Source organism: Balaenoptera physalus, assembly GCF_965194825.1.
Source record: "Balaenoptera physalus genome assembly, chromosome: 2".
Classification (NCBI taxonomy): Eukaryota; Metazoa; Chordata; class Mammalia; order Artiodactyla; family Balaenopteridae; genus Balaenoptera; species Balaenoptera physalus.
This window is the reverse complement of record NC_138883.1, coordinates 177,363,741-177,382,722: the sequence shown is the minus strand read 5'-3', so window position 1 is coordinate 177,382,722 and position 18,982 is coordinate 177,363,741. Positions and strand designations below refer to the sequence as shown.

General features: G+C 39.6%; 1 protein-coding gene across 41 annotated transcripts in view; it reads right to left on the bottom strand.

Annotated features, from left to right (window-relative positions):
* Positions 1 to 18,982, bottom strand: part of ZNF438 (zinc finger protein 438) — a 193,770-nt gene that overhangs the window by 35,177 nt on the left and 139,611 nt on the right. For 35 of the 41 annotated variants that reach the window (XR_014261319.1, XR_014261320.1, XR_014261321.1 and 32 more), the window contains 2 exons: positions 15,334 to 15,401; positions 1,927 to 2,010 (listed from right to left, as the gene is read on the bottom strand). Coding sequence is in view for 32 of the 41 variants with exons in the window: in XM_082452772.1 (XP_082308898.1) it covers positions 1,927 to 2,010; positions 15,334 to 15,401 (152 nt within the window). In the remaining 9 variants the exon portion in view is untranslated. Of the gene's footprint in view, positions 1 to 1,926; positions 2,012 to 15,333; positions 15,402 to 18,982 lie in introns of those variants that run through there. The other 6 variants (XM_082452797.1, XM_082452795.1, XM_082452796.1 and 3 more) reach the window with 3 other exon arrangements.

Genomic DNA, 18,982 nt, shown 5'->3' with positions numbered 1-18,982 from the left:
TGCGCCAAGTTAGGAATTACTGTTACGTGCATTTTACAGACAAAGATTTTGCAGCCAGTGGGTAACAGGCTGGAACTCAAGCCTTGGCCCACGTGACTCCAAAGGCTCTCTTCCCAGCTCTACCTGCTGCCTGGAAGCTATTACGCGTGGTGACAGTCACCATCACAGTCTCTAGTGATAAGATCATGGGTTTGGGGGTTCAGACAGATGTGGGTTCAACTCCTGTCTCTGTCCCGTGGTTTGGGAGAGTTACTCTCTCAGCCTGAATGTTCCCATTTATGAAATGGGCATAATAGTATCTGGTCGCTGTCAGGATTAAATGAAGAAAGTACCCATTAAACGTGCCAGGGTAGTGCTTACCACATGTCAGATTCTCAGCAGTTTCCTACCTTCTCTTGCCAAGAAGTATGAAGCTCCTGACATTTATTTTTGGTGGGAGGAAAAAGCGCACAAATCTTGACCGTGAATCATACGGCAGCAGCCCTGAACCCTTAAACGGGTATTTCTTTTTTGAGAGGTAAATCAAGGAAAGCGGGAAGAAATAACTATTACTTGTGAATGATGCGCCCCATAAACCTGTAAAGCACTTCTCTCTGGCCTCTCTCTGGCAGCTCACCTATTACGTCTGATCCAGCCTATCAGGCTCTCTTTTCCCTGCCCTGCCCCCCAATTTTTGCATCCAGTTGACAAAGTGCTAATCAGATGAACAGTTCTAGTGAATAGGAGTGAACATATGTGCATTGTAAAGAGCTGTTTTCTGGGGACACCCTCCTCTGCTTTTGTTTATATTGAGTACTGATGCTAACTGCTGTTTTTCTCCAGCTTAGCAGGGGACAAAACTCCCCTAGTGGCCCTTCAGGGGATGGGGGTAAGCCCAGGTCTCATGGGTCCTGGGAGGGACGGGGTCTAGAGTGGGACTAGCGACTCTGGCCACATCTCAGGAGGACGGTGAGAGCAGTGGCCACAGGGTTTCTCAATTCGGAAGAGAAAATACGGGGACTCTCAGAGGGTGGGGCAGGGCAACCAGAACTTTGACAGCACTTGTAGATTTCAGTATGCTGCCCGGGGGTGGGGGGGTGGGGGGGTGGGGGGGTGGTGTGGGGAATCATTAAGAAGTAAGTTTAAGATAGCTTGTTTATAGAAAGAAAAGTCTGGCCTCCAAAGAGGGTCTGTAGCCCATAAAATTGAACAAATTAGATATGTGAATATGCCATGAAGCACGAGGAAACAAGCATTCTTTACGAACAAATTTAAAAGCTGGTTACCTAAAACATTAACGGCAATAAAAGAAAAAAAAATTACACAATGTGGTTTTTGTTAAATTCAAGTAGCTAATTATTCTTTTTGGGTCATATAATTAATGTCCCAAATGAAAATTTAAAAAGCACTACATTTAAAATACATTTTAATAATGCTCAATTTCAGTGAATTTCTCCTTCACTTTAATTAAGCCCCCTGTATCAGTCCTCATTTCTGGGAGGAACTATTTTTAATTTCAAGTGCTTCTGATGAAAAACAGTTGAAAACTATGAAATATTCTTATTTTTAATGCATTGAGAAAGATGAAGTTACTTATCTTTTCGGCAAAAAAAAAAAAAAAAAATACCAAAAAAACCCTGTAATATGAGCAAGACTTTATTCACTATTACAAAGCAGTCAACTTGGTATCTTTACCCAAATCTAAGAATGACTGAGTAGCACCAGAATTTAACTAAGAGCTAATGATCTATGAGGAACGCAAAGCAAGACAGAGGGATGCTTTATTAAGCCCATCCTCTTGTTATTCTTTTTGCTGTTAATATTGCTAGGATTGTGAATGTTCAGTTGAGTCACACAGCTGAAACTGAGGCCTTGCTAACTGAACCACATCAAGGTGAAAGCAGCAAATCACTTCGTTTGACGCTCTAACTCCCATATAAAAAATACCTGTGCATGCTGTCTTTCCAGGAGATTCCGACTTCTTCTGAATCAGCTGTTTCTCAACAGGACTGGTGAGCAGGGAAACACCTCCTGCAAAAGGGCTTTAGTGAGCTACATAAACGTCTCAGGGCAAGAAATCTTCCACCACCGAGTTAAAAATGGACCCCTTCTGTTTACACCTTATATTTCAATATCAGTTGGAACAGTTACATATCTGGGATGACAGTTGGTGAAGAAAACCTTTTCCTTAGTGGGATGAACAGAAAGACAAGGTTTCAACATCAGAACATGCAGTCAGTTGGAACAACTAAACTAGGACAGTGCAGAAAGTTCTTGCTTTTGGTCAAAATACCATGATTATGAAACTAAAGTGGTAAAGATCACAATGTTTCAACAGCAGGATAGTTAAAAGCAAGGGACTGGAATCACAAAGGTACTCTTATTTTTATACCATAATTTCAAAAGTAGATTTGCTGTATATATATATAGAACAGACATTTTTAAAGAATGTGCAAACTGCATTTTAAAAAATGAAATAACAGTTCCACTGCTTTATGGTAGAGTTTTACAGATGTTTTATCTTCACTTCTGATTTATCTTCAACTCACACTGATTTAGGACTTTTTTTTTTTTTTTTTTGCTGCAAGTCTTTCTATACCTCAGCTTTTATGTCAAATAGTTCATGATTTGTAAGTACAAATGTACAGCACCACGTATTTCTTTGTTATGTGGATAACTATTCCCTAAAACTCCTGCTTGCTAAATCTTTACTGTTCCTCATTTCTTCAATCAAGGTACATCTTACCTTAACACAGAGAGACCATCTATGATACTGACACTTGGAAGAAAATAAAGAGAAAGAAAAGGAAGCACCAGGCACTGCTGGCACCGAGGTCCTGGGTTTGTGGTAGTTATTCCCATGGAGCTGACCAGTCTGGCCCTCCGTGAGCTAACCCTCATATACTGTACAGATTCTGAGGTACAAAACCACGAAGGCCTCGGAGTGTGAAAGCTGTGGGACCAATCTGGACTCCTTTCCTTTTGAATTCTGCCCGGCTTCTCCTCCATCAATATCTTTATTGTTCTTTGGATGACAACTACAGACCTGGCTGAAGGAAACATTTACTCTCGTCCGCAGGTTAGGAACGTGTAAGAGTTAACTCCCCATTTTCTCCGGGGGGATGGAGTGATGACACAGTCCACCTGCGTTCTCTTTTCCCCGAGGCGCTGCACGTTCATAGGTGTGTGTGCTTAGGTAAATACTCCTGGTCCTGGAGTTGGCTTCCTGCCTGATCATCCCTGGATACTCCCAGCATGCTGTGCGTCTTTCCACAGTGCTTACCCCGCCTGGTTCCCCTACTTCCCCCGTGCTTTCCACTCCCACTGCCTGCTGCCTGGTGCTGGAGAAATCCAACCACTGTGAACACGGGACAACATCATAAATGTCAGGTTTCCAGTCTGAGACTGCAGACTGATTCCACAGCCAGTTTCTTGTCCTAGCAGACTCCCTTCAGTCCCTCCCTGGGACCAGCCCAGGTTTCTCCCACTGCTCGTCTGAGGCCCCGCCCCTCTGCCCCACCCTACCCTTCCCCCATGGCTCTTGCTCTTGTCAGTGATTTTTGGCACTGACCTTGCAATGAACTGAATATTTGTGCCTTCCCTCCCCACCCCCAAATTCACATATTGAAATGCTAACCTCCAGTGTAATGGTATTAGGAGTTAATTAGGTCACGAGGGTGGAGCCCTCATGAGTGGGATTGGTGACCTTATAAGAGGGACCCCAGAGACTTCTCTTCCTCTCTCTCTGCTACAGGAGGGTACACTGAGAAGATGGCAGCCTGCCACCCAGAAGAGGGCTCTCACCAGAACCTGACCATGCTGGCACCTGATCTTGGGCTTTCAGCCTCTAGAACTTGAGAAATAAATTTCTGTTGTTTGGAAGCCACTCGGTCCATGGTACTTTGTTATAGCAGCTTCAAGTGACTGACACCTCGTGCGGAAGAGAGAGGTCACTGCCCCTGCTTCCTACTTCTAAACTCTCCTCTTTAATTATACAACACAAATATGGTTACTTTTTCCTGGGGTGGGGGTCAGGAGGGCGAGGCCCTATTGCTCTAAATATACACCATATGCCCCGAGTCCTGAAACACAAAAGGTGAGAAGATGTGTATCTCAGAATCAGGAAATGGGGTTTCCCAATGCTGTGCTGCACCCACTCTTGTCTCCAGGCCCCTCTGCTGCCTCCAGGCTCCTACACCATCAGCGAGCCCCGGCATTCAGGAGGCCTTCCCGACCATCCCACCTGAAGGCAGTGCTCCGCCCAAGGCGCTCAACTCTTTTCTTTAATTGTCCTTCACAGCACTTATGTTTATAATGAGATTATATTACCTGTCTCCTCCCACTAGAATGTAAGCTCCAAGAAAGCAGGGGCTGGCTTTGTTCACTGCCAGGACCTCGGTCCCTAGTCCCTGTCTGGTACGTGGCCATCACACAATATGTTATTCACTAAATGAGTGACCTGATAGCTCTCAGCTGTATTGTCTTGCTTTCTTCTGTGCTTTTGCTGGACAAGAAACTGTACAAACAAAACCAACAACCATAAGTAATCCTTGGGCTTTCTCTCCTCTTCAAGCTACCGCCCTATCGCCTTTCTTTTCTTTGTGAGAAAATTTACCATAGGCAGAGTATATGCTCCCCGTTTCTACTTATTAACGCTATCTTTCCTCACCCTAAACCCTTAAACCCCCTTGTGAAGGACTGAAATGTCCCTCCGTCAAGAGTCAGATTCGGTGCTTAAGCTCTGGTCTCACTTCATCGTCCACCCGCTCTCGAGAGTAACGTCTCTGGGCCGCAGATGCAGGACCTGAATGTTCCTGGCGAGGTCACAAGCTGGTAGGTGAGAGACGGGCTTGAAGCCACTCTGGCCCCAAAGCTGCTCTCCTTCCGTTCCAACACACTGAACTTAAGGAAGGGGTTTGGCGATGACTCTGTTCATATTGTCGGTCTCCTCCAGCGGCTGTGAGTGCCACACCATCCATCTCTATGCTGGGAAAATAAAGATCCTTTTGACTAACCTTTTCCAATCAGAGTGTGACCATCAGGAGAGAGAGCGTGCGCTTCCTTTTTCTAACAGGAGTCTACAGCATGGTTACTGGAGGCTTACAGGAAATTTAAGATTTTAAGGAAATTAACACAGAGGGAGTCCCTTCACAATGCCCTAGTGCTTAAAAGCCAGTCTTCTTCCATGGTGGCCTTCCTCTTCTTCTTCTTTTCTTCTTTTTTTTTTAATTTTTATTGAAATACAGTTTATTTACAATGTTATGTTAGTTTCAGGTGTACAGCAAAGTGATTCAGTTATATGTATACATGTGTATCTATTCTCTTTTAGATTCTTTTCCATTATAGGTTATTACAAGATATTGAGTAGAGTTCCCTGTGCTATACAGTAGGTCCTTGTTGGTTATCTGTTTTATATACAGTAGTGTGTATATTTTAATCCCAAACTCCATGGTGGCCTTTTACAGAGCTTCTGATGAACAAACCCTCCAGGCTTATGTCAAAATGTAACTTTTTTAAAGCATCAATTACACAATCAATTTAATAACACTTTTAAGTACCGACTTAAAGAGGTTTTTTATGATGAGCAAAAATGACAGGAAAAAAATCATTACTAAGGTCTTTTATAATTTCAGTTATAATATAAATTTCCCAGATTTTTTTCAAATCCTATTGCACTTGCTTCCAAAACTGAGGTCAATGAAGAACATTAGGACTGAATGAAAAAGTCTGAAAATGCTGAAAGAATTTCTAAATTCCTCATGTGGTAAGTCCCGCCCCTTTAGTCAACTGGACAGAGCATCTGAGAAATTTCCTTTTTTGGGTGGTGAGGGGGAAGCTCCTCGGGGGAAACAAGACGAGTTGCGTTCCATGCAAGAAGGAGAACAGAGGCCTGGCTTTGGTCCTTTCACTTACTGCTGGAGTGAGCCTGCGCGAGTTCGTCGTCTTTCCTGGCCTTAATTTTCTCTTTTTACCAAGGGAGGATTAGACTAGAGCATGGTTTCTCAAAGTATGGTCTGCCAACCTGGGGAGGGTCCCCGCACTCTCTTTTCATACTTGTAATAAGATGTCACTTGCCTTTTCTACCCTGTTGGCCTCTTCACGTGTTGCATTGATGGAGCAAAGGAGGTAACTGGGTAAAAGTGAACTCAGGCAGCGACAGCAAACTGTCCAAGCAGCCATATCCTTTGCCACCATACTCCCTCAGTAGAACAAAAAGGCAGGATGAACTTTCAGTTTTCTTAAACCTTGATCCTTACAGGCCTTTTAAAAATTCTGTACGATGACACAGTTCATCCCCCCCAGAGCACTTCCGCTGCTCACTGAGGCATGACGGTGGCCACGAGGAACAGTGCTCACGTGATGGTCTGAAGCTGAACTAGCTGCTCTTCATGGAATAACCATCTTGACTTGAAAGAACATCTGACAGACATATGTTGAGAGAACATATTCAGACCTGGGTACCTCACGGACATTTTCTCAGAACTGAATGAATGAAGCTTGTCATTACAAGAAAAAACATGTGGCAGTATCCATGGCCAATGATAAAAATCATTCTTTCGAGCAGCATTAGAATTTTGGAAAACTTGAATCCATCACCAGGAGACTGAAGCTTCCCTATACTTAGTGATTTTTCAGGTGAGACTGCGGGTTATTTTAACAAATATGATTTTTAAAATATTGTATAAAATGACATATATAGAAGATCTGCATAACTCAGTGAACTGTTTTCTAATACACATTGCACGATGGACCAAAATGTAACAGAATACAAGAAGTACACTGACATGGTTTCAAATTTCACATTACAACTAAACTTTAAGCTGTTACCTGACTCCTTTAAACTCAGGTATAGTTATCTGACACATTTTGGTGTAGTAGCAAAGAAAATTATCCACAATTATCTGAAAAGGCTATTAAAATACTCCCTCCCTTTCCAGTTACTGTAAAGCTGGATTTTCTTCAAATACTTCAACATAAACAATATATCACAACATACTGAATGCAGGACCAGATAGGAGACTCCTACCATTTTCAGTGAAGCCAGACTTTATAAAGATTTGCAAAAAACATAAATCAATGCTAGTCTTCTCACTAATATTTTTGCTTTGGAAAATATAGCCAATTACACAAAATATGTTATTTATGTTAAGCTGTAGTGAGATTACTGTTATTTTGAAATGAATTCACAAATACATAGCTTCTCAGTTTATAATCTCAAATATGGTAAATCCCATTTGACACTACTGACATAAACAAATATTCTTTGAGTCCTCCAGTGTAAAGGCGCCTGAAACTAAAATGTTTGAGAACTGCCGACTATATGAAATCTAGTTCAAGTTCTTTCAAGATTCTGATTTTTTTTGTTGTGTATGTGAATGAGAATAGAAAATAAAATCTGGAAATGTCTTGCTTTTAGTTGATAAGTTTTTGTTTCCTTCACGCTTTTCCCTTGTGAGAATATAATATGGCAGATTCATGAGACAGAGTTGTGAAAATAAAGTGTTCAAAGGTAATTTATCCTAATAAAAATATAAATTATAATTAAATATCACTAGTTGGAAATGTTAGAATACAGCTTAAATAAAAAAATTTTTTGACAAAAATATTATAAATATTAATGCTTTGAAATTTATTTTACTCAATTTATATTCATGGAACATCTTATAACATATTTAAACTAATGACATTTTAATTTTTCTCCAATTTTAAGAAATATCACCACAAGATTCTCTTAGTAGTATTATACTCTTTGAAAAAAACAGAGCACTGTTTTTCTTTCAGAACTTTTAGCAAAATGCATTCAAAATCATTTAAAGTTACTTTATCAAAACCAAAATAATAAGTTGCTATTTCTAATATAAGTTGGATGTCGGAATTTCTGTAAATGTTTTTAGGGTTTTGGGCCAATTAATTTAAAGACAAGAACAACATGTTCATTCAAAGCATGACTAGACTTACAAATTTCTATTCCTATTAGTAGTAGACTTTTACAAACATAAAATACCTAGCCTGTACTTCTGGTTTGCATAACATCTAAATACCGCTGTCGAAATTCTTTCCTTTATCCCCACTCAGCTTATCACACCAACTATCTGCATAAATAAAGATGTAAGCACCTGCTATATGGCAAATGGTCTCGGGGGCAGATGTTCCCATCCTTGTGTTCATGTCGCTGGGGCCGCATACATTATCTGAACAGATGTATACAATCTGAAAATGTTGGGTCCCACGGTGAGATGTCTCCAACTGCTTCCTATCAAAGTACATAAATGCTGTTTGCACCTGCATTTATGTTAATGATAGAAAGGCAGCAGGGGTTCTGACAAAGTGAGATGTGATGCTATGAAATACATTTACATGGTTAATTGGAATTTCTGAGAGACTCTGCTGCCGAGTGGCTACAGTGACACTGATACAGGCCAGAGGAGATGATCTGGTGGGTAGCCTGCTTTTTACGCAGTGGAAATCTGGCTATTTCAAACAACAGAGATACTCATAAACCGAATTTACTAAAAAGAATATTCCAGACTCTAGTATTTTATCTCAAATAGAAGAATAACTCCCAATATGAGGTCTACCTGATAAGGTTTAGGCCACCCAAGTCATTTCCATTTTGTTCTACAAGGAAATTTCTATAGGTATGTGTGTGTTTTCCATTTGTACTTCTGTCGACAGCATAACATACTAATACAGCAGTATTTTGCAGAGGTTATTACACTGGAAAGTTCCAATTTCCAACATTAAGGAGTTAACCAAAACCAGCTTGAAAATGTCAATTTGTACTTGGTCTGCAATATAAAATGGTACCAAAAGGCCAAGAACAGCACTTACACCAATAGTTAAGATCAAAATGTTTCCATATGAATGTCACATATTTAGAAACATAATATTTTGGTAAAACATAGGGAATGCCCCTCCCCCCCTTTAAAGAGGTCACAAAGCCACCTTAACCACTAAGTGCAAAGCATCAAATTACAGTGCTTCTCTTTGCTACTGTGTATTAAATGTGAGCCCTGAAGAGCCAGAGTTCACAGCAAGAGTTGTCTTTGTAGCTTTACTGAGCTAAGAACTTGTGGTCACTTTCAAATAATATACTTATTACTTGATTAACCTGACACTGATCATATCAACTTTACACAAAGTTATTACATCTGCCTTCCAAAAGAACTTTTATTCTGTAACTGACTCTGAGATTTATATTGTGCTCTAAGAGTTTACAAAGTGCATTCATACATGGTTGAGCCTCACTCGCAGATTCTATATTTGTGCATTCACCTGCTTGCTAAAGTTTATTTGCAACCCCCAAATCCATACTGGTGGCACTGTCATGGTCATGTGTAGACATGCACAGGCAAAAAGTGTGCGTCACATTCCTAGCAGTAGTTGATGCTCTGCCTTGTTTCTGCTTCCATACTGTAAACAAGTGTCCTTTTTGCAGTCTATTTAGCACCACATTAGAAATTTTTTTTTCCTTTTTGTTAGTGATTTCACTGTTTAAAACAGCCCTCGAGCATAGTGCTGATATGCTGTGCAGTGTTCCTAAGCATTAGAAGAGTCTGATGTGCCTCATGGAAAAAAATACGTGTGTTCAATAAGCTTTGTTCAGGCATGAGTTATAATGCTGCGTCTGTGAGGCCAATTAATGTCAAGGAATCAACAAGATACATTCAGTGAGGTGTCTTTAAACGGAAACGCACATAAAGCCAGGGTTTGTGTTGATAACTGATGAAAATGACCAAAGGCGCACAGGAAACCTAACCCTGCATTTCCCGTAGGAGCCACGGTGCAGTATTAGCTAATTCAGTGTTTGTGGTGACTTTACAGAATGTGACGGCTGCAAATGACGAGAACCAACAGTACCTTATCTCATTGGACTGTGCCAGACCAAAACTAACATCCCCATTTGAAAGATGAAAGGACTGAGGCTCACAGATTTAGCCAAGATCACAGAGCCTAGAAAGAAGGGCAGAAGAATAACCAGAGCTCAGCTGTCCAGCTCTTGCTTGGTGTTCTTTCCCCAGACTGAGAGGGGAGGGGAGGACAAAAGACAGGAAAGGAGCTTAGGAAACATCTCCAATACCATGTTCAAATGGTGAAACTTTAGTTAGGTAACAAGACAATAAGGCATTCTTAGGTTGAATCCTCATAAAAGGTCAACTCCTGCTTGGATAGACAGCCCAGTTTTATTCATTGAAACTGAGCTATAAGAGAGTAGAGCTTAGTTTGGTTTTCCGTTTTCCCCCTTTGCTCCTTGCTCATTGCCCCTCCAAAGGCAATAAATATTTGTTAAGTGAACACATAGACTTGACAACTTCAGCTTGGTGTTTCATAAAAAACAAAGATTAAAATCTTTTCATAGCATCTGAGCAATATGATTTTTTAAAAAAATGTTTGAGAGTTTAAAGCACTTTTAACAAAATTTAATATGTATTTGAGAAACCACTACATGCCAGGATACTTTGAAGTCCGCCAAAGACAGAAAATTCATTAAGAAGTTTACATAAAGAACCCAACTGATACTAAGAGTCTAAAATAAGTAAGATCATTTTCCTAAACTTAAAAAAAAAGAACATTATTTAATTTATTTATTTATTTATGGCTGTGTTGGGTATTCGTTTCTGTGCGAGGGCTTTCTCTAGTTGCGGCAAGTGGGGGCCACTCTTCATCGCGGTGCGCGGGCCTCTCATTATCACAGCCTCTCTTGTTGCGGAGCACAGGCTCCAGATGCGCAGGCTCAGTAATTGTGGCTCACGGGCCTAGTTGCTCCGCGGCATGTGGGATTCTTCCCAGACCAGGGCTCGAACCCATGTCCCCTGCATTGGCAGGCAGATTCTCAACCACTGCGCCACCAGGGAAGCCCCAATTAGAACATTATTAACTACCTAGCCCAAGTGTTCCTTTAGTTCAAAAATTCTATATTCACTAATACCGAAAATGTTTATTTCTGCAAGACGTTAAGTACAGCTTTTTACGTCTATAAGACATAAGAATATATTTTTAGGCTGTGCCATGATTATTTTTAAAGTATTTCACTGAATCAGAAAAATCTAGGTTTGTTTGTTTTTTTTTCACAGCTCCAAACCTGAATTCACATGAAAGACAGTAATGGCTATTGGCGTCACAGTTAAATAATGCACAGGTTTTGAAAATTAGTAGGCATGGTACAGAGCGTGTTTAGCTAACTGCAGTGTTTCTGAAGGGGGTCATTAAGACCCACTACTTCTTACTCAAAAGAAGTAAGATGCCTCAAAGCATCTGCCATTTTCTCAGCGCCATTTATTCTTACTCTCACTGAATAAAAATAGCACTCACAATTTGATAACTATGTTTTAACTATACAAATGTTATGACAGAGCCGAGAAAAGTGTTAGAAGACCTCTAAGACCTTTCTACTCACAGCAGACTTGCCTAGGAAATGGCAAAACTGAATTGCAAAGCTGGCGAGTATCTAAGAGTTTTGAATGGCTCCAGCAAAACAGACCCTCCCTGGACCTAAGACTCTTTTCTGACCAATGAACAGTGGGACTTGTATTAATTAACTGTGTGGGGACTTGACACTCATCCTGCCCTCTCCAAGGTGCTCACTTCAATCCTTAACTGGCACAACTACAGTCAACTTCTTCCTGGCACATAACAAACGTAAACTGTCCCTCTAACAGAACCATTTGGCAAGGCTGCTCACTTGTGTGTTTCCTCATCTGGCAAGTAAATCAATGCTTTTGCATTTTCAATCACTGTGGTGGTTTTCTTTCCTTGAACAAATTTAAAGTGGAAGTTATGACTGTAGTTGGCCTTATCATGTTGTTTTCATGCCTTTTTTTTTTTTTTCCAAAACATGGTTTATCACTTGCTACAATTTGCTGTTTTTCAACACAAAATACATGTCCTTAAATTTTTATTAGCTTATCATTTGAAAATACCAAACAAAAAAAGAAAGTATGGGAAAACCATAAATCCTATCTCCAAATCCTGAATGCATGAGAAGATAGAAAATTGTAACAATAAGTCTGATGAACTTCTGGAGATTCTATAAGTAATACTTTTACACAGAAAGGGATAATAACGACACTATTATTATGGAAAGCTTTTAATATAGTACAGATTACCTGAGTGATGTCACAATGTTAACTTCTTTATCCAAAATTAGGAAACATTTAAATAGAAGGCACTGGAATTTCTAATTAGTTTCCTCTAGTCCTTTCCTAGCTTTAATCCACATCCTGTGACCCCTAAACCCCACCTGACTGACTTCTACACTTGTGCTCACATCCTGAGCAAACGCTACCTCCTGTCGTGTTTCCTGACTGGCCTCAAACTTCTGGCTCAACCGACTGTTCTCCAAGTACGTCCCACTCAGGTCTAATACAGCATTTGTCATGCTTTATTCTGGTTAATTACACACATGTCTGCTGTTCTACTAGGGTTTTGTGTTTTGTAAGAGCGCAGGCTTCTGTCTGATTTATCTTTGGATCCCTCATGGCATCTGGCATAGCTCCTGGTAAGTACTGTCTTGGTGATCATTAAATCTGCTTGCACCGTATGAAATTTTGTTATAAGATAGTGTCATACATGATGCCATGGATTTTCTTAAGCTCCACAACTCTGTTGTGATGTCCTACCTGAATTTCATACATTAACATGTATAATGTGCATGTGTGCGCCTGTGTGCGTGTGCGTGTGCTTACAAGTCTGAAATCTGAAAGTGCTGTAATTTATAGACAGCCATCACTAGTTCATTACATAAATCACTCAGCATTTAATTAATGAATGACATGTGATCAGCAAACTTCTCATATCCCATTAGTGATTATATTTGATGAAAGAAATGAAAACAAAATCATAATTTAAAAATCTGGCATTTTTCTTTGTTAAAAAATATTAATAGTAATCCAGGACACACAGAAAGCATTTGATAAATGAGTAAATTAATGAATAACCGGGCAATTCTTAGGCCTCATAGTTTTCCTTACCAATATAATTTCCCATGATACAAATTCTAATTTCTGCTTACTTTGGATTGAAATAGCTTTAAGCATTCATATATTTAATTAAGCACAATGTTTCATCAGAGGAAAAAAAGGGGGATGATCTAAAAATAGATTAGAGATCTTCTTTATAAATTTACAGTATGACACAGGGGACAAACAGTCTTGGATTTTGATGGATCTAGGTTCCAATCTTAGCTCAGTCACTGAACTGGTTGGTGACCTTGGTAAAAAAAAATCTTATCTCCCTGAACCACAGAAATAAAGATTATATTGTGAGCATTAAATAAAACAACGGATGTCAAGTTGTAGGTAGAGTGACTATTACACTGAGGCCCTCGATTAACTGAGATCTTTTAGTTATTGTATCTCTTTCTCTGTCAGATTCTGGGTTTGGGGCTCACACATCTTTGGTCCCAGGAAAGACAGACGCAGAATCTGCGAGAGCTGCTGAATCCTCCTCGCTAGGCCTGAGGGCATCTTATACTTTGGTCAAGTCAATGGAGGTAATAACTAAGCTTACACAGCAGCTCAGAGAGGTAGACACAAAACCAAAACAAAGTAAACCTTGAGGAGAGCAAAGTAGGCAAGAGGTGTGAGTGGAGACAAGCTTTACGTCCCTGTGTCAGCCAGAAACCCAGCAGCTCGTTGCTCAGTTACTCACCCTGACTCATAACCTGCTAGAGCTGGGAAAGAACGGCAAGGAATCCTGGCTTCGCTAGTAAGAAACCCAGGCTTAGGGGCAAAATAACTCGTCTGGCGGCGCACAGCTGGTTGGAGCTATATCCGGGACAGGACGCAGCTTTCCTGACGCTCAGTCCAACACTCTCTCTTCTAAGCAGCCACACCTCTCCTCGCCTGCTCGGAGGAAGGAGGTCATGCCAGCTCGGACGCTGAGCTGCCAAACCCTTGATCAGCTACAAGCGCAGAAATCTTCCAAGGGACACATACCGAAACGCTCACGGGCATGCACACTTCTAATTTCCAGCGAGGGCCTGCTCTCCCCACCCCCCATCACCCCCGTCCGCTCTCTTGCGCTAGTGTCTGGGGCTAGGACGTGTGCGATTCTCAAGGGCTCTTACTCTCCCTCTGGCCACGGGCCTGGATGAGAAGGCAGCCAGGGGTCTGCTCTGCGTTCACTTCCCATGAGGGCCCCTGGATCACGCGTGGCCTTTGAAGGCTGCGAGCCATCCCCAGCAGGAGGCAGCCGTGCCCATCTCCCCGCATGGGCCTCCGCAGGCGGACAGGGCCCACATGTTAAGAAGCACCCCTGAGAGCAAGAGCCGCTGTCACCTCGTAAGGGCCTGCTCGGCGGGGAGCAGTGTGCAGAGTGACTTACATGTGTTACCTCCTTTAATCCCCACATCACCTAGAGCGTAGGGCTTACTGTCTTCATTTTACAGATTTATAGATGAGAAAGTTAAGGTCAAGTGATGTACCCAAGGTTATGCACTTCAGGGGCAGAAATGACTTTCAGACAGACGCCACGCTCTTCACAGTTACGCCACCACCTTTCATTTTGGCAGAGCGAACAAAGAGTGTTCTCTCCAGTTCAGGGGTCTTTAAAGCAAATGCCCTCCTTTCACTAACAGTTACACCTTCCACTAAGGAAGCCCAGTTTTGAATCATTTAAAGGCATTATTTTTCTCACACACATATCGAACCTTCTGCAGGGAAGAGAATCAGGAGAGGCCGGGGAAAGACTTGAATTCCTCTTAAAGGTTAGACTTTGCCGTTTATACTGAGGAAAATTTAGTTATTCTTTATTCAGAAATGACTCTATCTCTACCTGTAAACTGCTTTCCTGAAAGGTCCAGGAGCTCTTGCTAAAAAAGAAAACCATGATTTTCTTTTTAAAAATTCATATGGAGGGGAAATGGTTTCTTTTATGTTTCTTTTTGTTAAACGGGTATGTGGGAAGAAATAGGTCAAAAATGTATAAGCGAACATCTTCCCTCTCTCTACATGTGCGTTGTGTGTGCATACGTGTGCATGAATATATATACTGTATACATCCTTCTCACTAGAACACGTGTCATTCTGCTTCATTAAAGCCAATACTCTGTCACTTCATTTGATATCTGTTAGCGCCAGCTAAATTGCTAGCTGAGGTGCTGGGGTCTGTGAGTTTTATGTGGAATGAGATGGCCTGCTCTCAGTAAAGGGGACGTTGTCTGATAAACCAAGAATCCATAGACACTCAAGTAATTTACCAAAAGAAATCAACTTTCGTATGTAATTGGATTTTTTGTTCTTAGTTCCAGGAAATAAGTCACCTTATGGTTAGAGGGCAGTGACGTTAAATGCATTAATTCAAACTCTTTACGACACACACCATTACCGGTTTCCCTGGCATGGCTTATCTTACCTTGATCTTTTGGTGGTACTGAGAAAGCACTCTGCATTATGATGTTTTTGACTTGAATAACAATTTGCCTAAAAATAACCAAGCACAAATAATAATTAGAAAATAACTGAGATGCCATGTTAACACATACGAAAAATATAAATTACAAGCTTTTTATTTATAACTATATGAGTAATAAGGAATGGACTGAACTATTGGGAAACTGAAGTTTTTATTTTCCTTCTAGTTTTTATACAGACAGGATTTTACTGAATGCACTGGTGTGGGCTTGGCGAGGGAGCAATGACACACTGAGAGGGCCCTGTACCAGCCTCTCTGCCCTCGTAGGGTCAGGCAAATGTGCAAGCAGGCAGTTAAGGTTCCCTAAAAATGCCCTGCCTGATAATTATGTTTTATAGATTCTGCTTAAGAAATAACTAAAATATTTAACAATATAAGTAAAGGCAGTATAACTGCAATATAATCATTTGATGAAACATAATTCAGTCATTAAAATGCAATTTTGAAGATTACGTAGCAACATGGAAAATGGTGACGATATAATGTACTGGATGCACACACCAAATGACATACACACGAGGACAACAACTGTACAAAAAACGAAGGCACGGAAAAATGCAGGACAGGAAATATGTTAATATGTACATTAGCCTTGTTCTCGGTGATATAATTACAGGTGTTTTCCCTTCCATTTTAGCTACTTTCCAAATTGTCTAGAATACGGGGTTCCATATTAATACACTATTTGAATGTATAAGACAATTAAAGTCCTTGAAAAAATATAGGTAAATATTTTTGTAAGCCTTCAAACACGGAAGTGTTTCTAAGCACGATGCCAAAGACAGAAGCCATTAAGGTAAAGACTGATGAATTTTTCCACTGAAAATTTTAAATGTTTTTAAAATAGAAAACTAGGTACAACAGAAGGGCATGACTTCTGCTTCCAGCCAAGACTGAATAACAGAACCAGGTTTGCCCTCCTTCCTGAAACAACCAAGACACAGACAAAATACACGAAACAATATTTCGAAACACTGGACCTTAGGTCACAAAGACTGATCTTTGAGAGACAGTAAACAAACGAGGTGAACGCTATCATCCACAGTGCAGGAAGGGAGAAAGCTGGTGGAAATTCCCAGAGTAATGAAGAAAAGAGCTGGAGAGAGAGAGAGCGCAATAAATAGGGTTCCCATCAAGTATTCACAGGAATACTGTCTGTTCTTACAAGTCAGACTGAAAAAACTCCTAATTCACAGAATGCTGGGTAGAGTACAAAGAATAATCTTGCTTTAATAAAGGGGAAGAATTGGTCCTACACCAAACATTTCTTTGGTTTCACAAAACAAATCTTAAAGCAAGACCTAAAAGGATCAAACTGTTTCCAAGTGTCTTACCTGTGTATTTAGAACAAAGCTCAAGAATATTTATAGAAAGACAAAAATATCCATCACCCAAGAAAGTAAAAGTCAGAATGTCTGACATCTAATAAAGAAGTATCAAGCAATACAAAGAGGCAGGAAAATATGAGCCATAGTGTAGAAAATAATAAAAGCTGACACAGTTGAACTGTGTTGAACACAGTTGAACATCTTGAACTGACACAGATGTTAGGATTGGCAGACAAGATCATTCAATGCATAACTGTATTTCATATGTTCAAAAAGTTGAGACAGGAAAGATATAAAAAAAGACCCAAATAAAATTTCCAGAAACGTAAACTACAATATATAAGGTAGAAAAATACACTGGATAGGATTATCAGCATATTAGGCATGTCGGAAGAAAATACTAGTGAACTTGAAGGCACAGTAATAGAGACTATCCAAAATGAAACTCAGGAAGAAGAGAGTTAAAAAAAAAAAAGAATAGATCATCAGTGGGCTCTAGGACAACTTTAAGCAGTCTAGTATATCAGTAACTGGAGAAGAGAGAGATGGAAAGACAGAAAAATTATTTTAAGAAATAGTGGCAGAAACTTCCAAATTTGAGTAAAGCTATGAACAGATCCAAAAAGCTCAAAAAACCTAAAGCATAAGAAACATGAAAACTACACCAAAGCATATCATGACCAAATGGCTCAAAACTAGTGAAAAAAGGAAAGATTTAAAGTGAGGCAATGCAAGTAAGAAGACAGTAGAGCAGCATCTTTAAAGTACTTGAAGAAAAAAAGATCTGTAATCTAGAATTCTATGCTCACAGAAAGTATCTTCCAAAAATAAGGAGAAATAAAGGCATTTCTGTATACACAAAAGCCAAAGGAATTCATCACAAGCCCACCTGCACTACAGGAATGTTAAATGATGCCCTTTGAGTAGAAGGAACATGATATTAGATTAAAATATGAATCTATATACAGAAAGGAAGATTTCAGTACTAGAAATCAGAACTACATGATAAGCATGTAAGGCTTTTTTCTTAATAAAATCTCTTTAAAATATAATGGTTTAGATAAAAATAATTAACACTGCATTGTGGGGTTTATAACATATGTAAAAATAAAATGTATGAGAATTTCAGGACAAATGTAGAGAGGGGAGAAATGTAAGTATACTATTGTAAGGTTCTTTAGACTACAGGTGAAGTGGTATAGTATCACTGGAAGCTAGATTATAAGTTAAAGATATATATTATACACCCCAAAGCAACAACTAAAATCACGAAACAAAGAATTTTATCTAACACGCCAACAACAAAAAGATGGAATCATAAATATACTCAGTTTTCAAGGGAAAACAGGAAAAGAGAACAAAGAATAGGTAGAACAAATGGAAGACAAAAAGCAAGATGATAGATTAAAACCTAAACATATCAATAATCATATTAAACATAAATGATCTAAGTATCCCAATTAAAAGATAGATTGGATAAAAAAGCAAGACCCACTACATGCTGCCTATAAGAAAGGCACTTTAAATATAAAGACACAAACAGGTTACAAGTAAAAGAATGGAAAAAGATATATCATGTTAGCACTAGTCAGAAGAAAGGTGGTGTGGCTATATTAGTATCAGAAAAAGTAGATTATAGAGCAAAGAATATTACCAGGCATAAAGAAGGGCATTTCATAATTATAAAAGGACAACTCATCAAAAGGCTATAAAAATCCTAAATGTTTATGTCCCTAATAACTGAGCTTCAAAATACATAAAGCAAGAACTGGTAGAACTGCAAGGAGAAATAGAGAATAATTAATAACCAATAATCGATAAAAGAAGCAGACAGAAAATCATTAAGGACTCTGGAGATTTGAATGACACTATAAACCAATTTTACCTAATTGACATTTATAGAACATTCCACCCAATACAACAGAATACACATTGTTTTCAAGTGCACACGAAATATTTATTAAGGCACCATATTCTGGGTCATAAAAACAAGGCTCAATACACTTAAGAGGATTCAAGTCATAATGTATGTTCTCTGAGCACAATGGAATAAAAGTGGAAGCCAAAGTAACAGAAATGTATCTGGAAAATCTCCAAATATTTGTTAACTAAATCACACACCTATAAATAACCTATGAATCAAAGAAGAAATCAAAAAGAAAATTAGAGTGTGTTTTGAACTGAATGAAATGCAAACCTAACATACCAAAATTTGTATGATTACATTAAAGCAGTACACAGGGGGTAATTTAGAGCACTAA